Source organism: Petaurus breviceps, unplaced genomic scaffold (genome assembly GCF_028583685.1).
Source record: "Petaurus breviceps papuanus isolate PSGF00001 unplaced genomic scaffold, PetGlider_PUasm1.0 90535, whole genome shotgun sequence".
In the NCBI taxonomy this organism is placed as follows: Eukaryota; Metazoa; Chordata; class Mammalia; order Diprotodontia; family Petauridae; genus Petaurus; species Petaurus breviceps.
This window is the reverse complement of record NW_027187270.1, coordinates 2,261,645-2,269,050: the sequence shown is the minus strand read 5'-3', so window position 1 is coordinate 2,269,050 and position 7,406 is coordinate 2,261,645. Positions and strand designations below refer to the sequence as shown.

Here is a 7,406-nt window from a genome sequence, read left to right as displayed (position 1 = left end):
GAGAGAGAGAGAGAGAGAGAGAGAGAGAGAGGAGGGAGGGGTGCAGGGCGAGAATATCAGACAGCTGGATATGACCTTAAAGGTCATCTAGTCTAACTCTCCCATTTTACAGAGGAGGAAACAAATGCCCAGAGAAGTTCAGTTTCTTGTCCAAGGTTCCATGGGTGGTAAGCATCAGTGTCAAGATTCAAATTCAGGGCCTTGACCTCCACATTAGGCACTCTCACATAGTACAAGAGGTATCAGGGAGCAGCTTATGCCAAGTGCCAAGGGAATGGTAGAGCTAGTGAATATGGGAGGAGCTAGAGGGAGGGAGAGAACACTGGAATCTGGCTGGGGAAGGCTTCATGGATGGGTTGAGACTTCTCCATTTGGTTGAAAGGGATGACTTGACAAATGACCAGGCCAGGGGCTTTCCAGATGCCCAGTTTTGAAGTAGGAGTGGGGAAGTTGGGGATAGGCTCTATGTCTTTTCCCACATTGGTTGTGCCCCAGTGATAGGAGTACCTGTAATATTTACTTCCAAGATAAGCCTGGGTCTGGACTTGGGACCAATCCAATCTGTCTGAAGGGGAAAGAGAGGAGAAATGGCAGGACTCCAAAACTGAACCCTTGGGGCTTGATCAGCATAACAATATTCACAGCAGGTTGGCCCTTTGTGAGGCCAGGATCTAGGAAAGGAACAGCCAGACTTAACTGCTGCTACTACCATGGTTTATTGTGAGGTTGTGGTAGTGATGCTACAGAGAGACAGAGACAGACACAGAGAGACAGAGGGAGTTCCCCTGGGGTGTTTTGGCTAAAAGTTACCAAAAGAAAAGCATAGTAATTCTGAGAGTAACCAAGAGGGCTCATTAGGCAGGGAAGGTCCAGTAGTAGGATAAGAAAGGGCAAATCCTAATGACAAAGAGAAGCCCTGGGCCACCCATTGAATTTTGAAGGATAACTTGAATTTTACTGGGCTCAGCTCTTCTACTTCACTCTTGGTAAAATGATCTTAAAAATCCAACTTCCAAGTTGGGAGGTGGGGGAGTAGTGCCCTAATTTTAAGTCAAAAGAGGCATGGAATCATGCAAAGGGCAATGATGTGGAGTTAGAGGACCTCAGTTCAAGTCTGAACCCCAGGGTCAGAGGGCAAGTGAGTGTCAGTCACTTAAGCATGTGAGCCTTGCTTTCCTTTTCTATAAAATGGGGTCTGGGTTCCTTGCTCGTACTGCAAAATGCTCTAGAAGCAGAGGCCAGTGTCATGACTTATTCTCTCTCTCTTTTTTTGCTTTTCAGAATGGGGAGGGGAGGGCAATTGGGGTTAAGTGACTTGCCAAGGTCACATGGCTAGTATGTGTGTTAAGTGTCTGAGGCCGGATTTGAACTCAGGTCCTCCTGACTCCAGGGCCAGTGCTCTATTCACTGTGCCACCTAGCCTCCCCCATGACTTATTCTCAAGACAATGGCAGACAGTTTCTGGGATGTTTGGAAAGTGGAGGGTCTGTCCCTGGCCATGCCCAGTGTCTCAAATACACATGACAGCTCTCACTTGGGTCACTAGACAACAGAGCAGGCTCCATTGGAGAAAGCCTCTCAGGGGTATGGCCTTAGCCTTTCTCTGGGCTCTCCCATTTTTCAGACGGTTATCCAGCTGAAGAGATCGTTTACCGTTGGAGGCGTTACTCCATTGAAGTATCTGACCAGCGCTCCTGGAGGCTGTACCAGTTTGACTTTACGGGACTGCGGAACACATCTGAAGTCCTTCGGACTGGCGCTGGTAAGGCCATTTTGTAGGTCAAAGTACAGTTCATAGTGGAGAGAAACAAGGCCAAGTCAGGGCTAAAAGAGAGCTAAGAGAGGACAAAGCTGAGGAGTGGTGGGGGCAGGGGAGCCACCTACCAGTGCCCCCCCCCCAGAAGTAAATTGAAAGGCCTTGGAGTAAAAAGCACTTTGATTAAATGACAGTGGGGATGGAGGAGAAGGACAGCATGGGACACAGTGTGACCTTGAAACAGGAGACCAAGGACAGGGCAGATCGTTTTTTATCAGTATGTTTCCACAGATGACTCCCAAGTCTATAGTAGACATCCAACCCTAATTTCCCTCTTGAGCTCCCATCCTACATTATCAATTCCCTATTGGGCATCTCTACATAGAATAGGCACATCCTATAGGCATTTTAAATTCAGCATTGAAAAGAGAACTTGTTATCTTTTCCAGAAAATGCATCCCTCCCCCAATATTCCCTATTTCTGTTAAGGGCTCCACCATCTTTCCAGTCACCCAGGTATGCAACCATGGAGTCATACTTGATACTTTCTTCTCCCCAAGTCCCCATATCCAATCAGTTGCCATGTCTTGTTAATCCTACTTTCACATCACCTTTTATATCCATCTCCTTTTCTGTACTCACACAGGCTTCTAATCACCCTCAACTTCATAATTGTAACAGTCTTCTAACTGGTCTCCCTATCTGCACTCTCTTCTCTCTTCAATCCATCCTGCATACAGTTGCCAAATTGATATTCCAAAAACACAGATCTAACCATATCACTCCCCTAATTCAAGAGTCATTAGTGGCTCTCTATAAAATTAAAAACCCTCATAACTTGAGATTTAACACCCTCCACAATTTGACTCCTACCTCATTTTTCCAGTTTTATTTCTAATTATACCCTTTCATTTGCTTTCCATTCTAGGTCAACTAGCCAGCTACCTCTTCCCCATATGTAACATTCTATTTCCTGCCTCAGTGTGTTTGCACAAGCAGTGCCCCATATCTAGAATGCACTCCCTCTTCAGCTCTGCTTGGTATAATTCCTAGCTTCCTTTTAGATCATAGCTCGTGTGCTCATGTCTTACATGAAACAATTCTCCTGATCATTAGCACTCTCTTCCTCTTGGGATGACATTGTTATATGCTCTATATTAACTCAGTTGTGAACATGACATGCCCCTGTAGTAAAATGAAAACTCCTCAAAAACAGGGGCCATTTCCTTTATGTTTTTATACCCCCAGAGCCAGCACAATGCTTTGCACATAGTAGGTACTCAATAAATATTTGTTGAACTGAATTGAATGATTCAAAGACATAAGTGAAAAACATTCCTAGCCCTTGAGAGCTTTCCTTCCACTGAAGATGAAAATAACAATAACCCCTACTCTCCTTACTGTTAGTGCATAGAAAATATTAGCTCTTCTCAGCTTTTTGGCAGCCCTGGAAAGGAGAAAGGACAGCTACCATATGGATTAGGGAACTGATAGTTGGAGAAGCTTTGCCCAAGTCACTGGGGTTTGCCCTCCAGCAAGTGGTTGAGTTAGAATAAGAAGGCAGGCCCCTCCCCTCAGTCTAGTGGTAGAAGATAAGGTTGTCCTAGGATCATTTGAAAGTGAAGCTAAATAGTGGGATTGCTGATTCATTTAGATGCCCCACAAGATTAGCTGGAGCTGGGACCTAATCCCTCAACTCTACTATATATTTCACCAAAGACAAAGGTTTTAGCAAGACCCAGCTTGAGCATGCTTTTCTCTGACCTTGACTTTCACACCACCCAATTGACTCCTAGACAGATCGATTGACAGGTGCAATTGTGTAAATGTGCATTCCAGTCAAAGAAGTGGCCAGGTCAGCTCTTTGGGAAGGCTTCTGTCTTAGGAAATGCTGAGCACTGGGCTTTTTTCAGAGATGGGATGAGCTGGGACCACTAACAAAGGATCTGTGCAGTGGGCTGTTACCAGAGTCACAGACTCCTTCCTACTGAGCTCCCCAATCTCTCTGATGAAATCTCCATTGAACTGGGTAAAACTGAAATCTCTACAGTCAAAAAAATCAAACCCATTCCCCCTTTTCTTCAATACAGTGGAAGAAAGAGGAATCCTGGTGTCCTAGGTCTGTACTCTGAGGTGGGGAATACCTTATTATGGTATTTGAAGCCAAGACCAACAATGAACCCTGGTATCTCTCTGGGTTGATCCCCAAGGCCTAACTACAAGGATGATTCTTTGGTGCCTGTCTACTAGGAAAAACAGTGTTTTCGGGGGGCAGATGGATGGTTCAAGAAAAGTCAGTGCAAATAACATAGGTGATGCATGGTGATGGGAGTTGTGAGGAACAGTAAAAAGGCCCACATGACTGGACCATGGATTATGTGGCAAGGACTCAAGAATAGGGCAGAGTTGTTAAGAACTTTAAATGCCAAACAAATGAGATTCTATTTGATCCTAGAGGTAATAGTGAGCCAATGCAGTTTACTGAGTAGGTCAGACCTGCACATTAGGAAGATCACTCTGGAAGCCATGTAAAGGATGGATTGAAGTGGGATCAGGAGAGACTTGAGGCAGAGAGACAAAATAGGAGGCTCTTATGGTATGGAAACCTGAATTAGGATGACAGTGGTATGAATGGAGAGAAGGGGTCATCAAAGGGAAATGTAATGACAGAAACAAAATTTCACTGGTTCTATGAGCTGGAAAAGTGAGCTGATTAGATATGTGGGGTGAGTGTGAGGAGTCAAGAATGACACTGAGAGGGTGAACCTAGGTGATTTGAAGGATGGTGGGCCCCAGATAAGGGAAATGACTTACCCAAGGTTACAGAGTAGCAGAACAGGGATTTGAACCCAGGGATTCAAACTCCAAATCCAATGTTCCTTACACTGCATCACTGTGGGGGAAAATATTGGCTGAGGAAGGCAAAGGTACAAGGATATCTACCATGAGCAGAAGCCAAGTGTATGTTCAGTGTCTGCTAAAAGTCTTAAGGCTGGTTTCTTATTCCAAACTGTAGTGGATGAGCTATGGTCCCCAAGCTTCCAGTCAGAACCCTTGTCTGGCAGGAAAGTTTAATATACTACACATAAGTTCCCAGGAAGCCAGACCAGTGAGGCTTTCTGCTGTCTCCACCATTTTATGACTTATTCATAGCCACTTGGCTTTTTTGGCCACCCAGGAAGCATAGACTATATGTACTGAGTTGGCTTCCTTCCGCAGACCCCAAAGAAGGATTTTCATCTCTCAGCTTTTCTTAGCAAAGGAAAAAAAATCCTCTCTGGCCCCAGAAAAAACTAAGTATAAATAAAAAGGTCGATGGGGGTAATAAATCTATCTGTAGCAAGAAAATATTAACTCGGCAAAGAAACAGTCCCAAACCGATGAGTTAGTAGCTGAGAGAAGATTGCTGTTAAGTTGGGATGTGTTAAATGGCATGAAACTTTGATTGGGAGATGAGAGCCTGTGAAATCAGAGCAGCTAAGTTGGCCTTGGAGCACAGGAGAGCTACATCAGAGGGTGCATATGGAAAGGGAGTATTGGAAAGCTGGAGTCCCAAGGACCTCAAACCATAGGCACTGCAGACCAAACTGTCCCTAACTCAGAGGGGAGACAAACAAAAGAGCTCAGCTGGCACCCCTAAGCCATGATCCTCAGGCGACAAAGCAAGTTGGGACACCAGGGCATGTGGTCCAAAGAACAGACTTAACCTTGGTTCTGGGAAAAATTTGAGGAGTATGCCCATCTTGGCAACAGTTGGATGATCGTGATACCTGATGAAAAAATTGGCATCACATAATTTTAGAGTTGGAAAGGACCCCCAGCAGCCATCCAAGGCACACCCCCAAAAAGAATCCCTACTGCAGCCCACCAAAAAGTAATCGTCTCTTCTCAACTTGAAGACATTCAGGGAGGAGAAATCAATTCCTCCCCTTCAAGATAGCCCATTCCACATTGGAACAAATCTCCTTGTTAGGAATGGTCTATTTTTCTATTATATCAAGCCTAAATTTGCTCCTTGGCAACTTGCAGCCTGGTTCTGCCCTCTAGAGCCAAGCAGAACCTACCTGATCTCTCTTTCATATGGCCATCTTTCAAGTTCTTGAGGTCAGACATGATACTCCAGGGGCAGCAGGTACAACAGCCTTCTTTTCACCAAATTAAACACCCCCATTTCCTTCAACTGATCCCACTGGGCATCTTGGTTGCCCTCCTCGGCATATTCTCTGGCTTATCAATGCCTATACTCACATAGCCCCAAATTGAATACCATACTACAGGGGTAGTTTGATCATGGCAGAGGACAGTAAGACTATTGCCTTTTATTCCTGGCTGCTCTGCCTTGCTTAATGTAACTCAAAATCCTATTGGCCTTCTTGGTCTCTACATCGGACTGGATGTCAAGGATACAGTTGTCCTGTATCTTCTCCAATCAAAGGGTAGTTCCATGGTGGTGGGGTGGGGGTGGGAGAGACATTCTGGTAAGAACCAAAGTCCAAATGCAGTGTTCTCTATACTTCTTTACACAACTGACCTGGCCCTGGAGGCCCTTGGAAGTTTAGACGGACAATTTTCTGGTGTTGAAATTGTGTTCTCCCAAGGAGAAGTGAACTGACTCTTCAGGGTGAAGGTGGAGGAACTGGGGGTAACCGACGAAGATCTTCCAAATTTCAAATGAGCTTGAATGAATTTGGTCCTTTCCTCTCCTTCATAAAAAGTCAATAGTATGCAGACAATTGGAAATCCTTTGAGAGGACCAAGTCCAGAGTCTCTGAGCTATGGACAGAAACCTGCCCTCTCCAGAACAGCCCTTTCTTGCCCCAGGTCCCTTTCTCTTCTCTGGGCCTCAGCATCCTTCTATGTAAAAATAAGTAGGCGATGATCTCTGGGGTCCCTTCCACTTCTGAAATTCCAGGGATCTGTGAAATTAGGAATCTAGATTCTGTGGAATCAATAGTGACTAAAGTCAAGCATCAAGCTGGATTCAGAGCTGCAGTTACAAAAGCAGGCATCTGGGGCAAATCTTGGGAAAATGGGCTTGAGTGGCTAAATCTGACCACCAGGTCCAATTTTCCTGGAAGAGTAGGCCACCCCTACTCCTGCTGAGCTGCAGCTCTACTCATTAGTCCTCCAGCAGGGCCCACCTTCCCCTTCAAACCATTGCATGAAGATCATGGTCTCCAAATAACTTCAGGAAGCAAAGCATAGCTCCTCCGGATGCTGGTACCTGGGACAAAGTCCCAGCTTTCATAGTCCCTCTTCTGGCTCTGGTTTCATTGTCAGATGCACAGATCCAGGCATCCCTAAACAGTGAGCAGGCCTAAATGACAGACTGAATCTTCTACCTGTCATTCTGCTGTTCCCCAAATACAGCCTTGGAGTTTGCAGGCTCCATTTCGCAGTTCAGACTCTAGAACCAGCCTAGCATACCATCCGCTTTGCCTGGAGACCAGCTGGCTAGAGTGTCTTAAACATATGCTCAAACATCAGTAAACAGAGAATTCTGCCAACAGTGAGAGAGAGAGAGAGAGAGAGAGAGAGAGAGAGAGAGAGAGAGAGAGAGATAGAGAGAGAGAGAGAGAGAGAGAGAGAGAGAGAGAGAGAGAGAGAGAGGGAGAGAGAGAGAGAGAGAGAGAGAGAGAGAGAGAGAGAG

At 45.5% G+C, this 7,406-nt stretch overlaps 1 protein-coding gene across 1 annotated transcript in view; it reads left to right on the top strand.

Annotated features, from left to right (window-relative positions):
• LOC138142143 (gamma-aminobutyric acid receptor subunit gamma-4-like) overlaps window positions 1-7,406 on the top strand; it is a 59,138-nt gene that overhangs the window by 45,654 nt on the left and 6,078 nt on the right. The window contains exon 6 of the mRNA XM_069063123.1: window positions 1,625-1,762. Within this exon, the coding sequence (XP_068919224.1) occupies window positions 1,625-1,762 (138 nt within the window). The remainder of the gene's footprint in view (window positions 1-1,624; window positions 1,763-7,406) is intronic.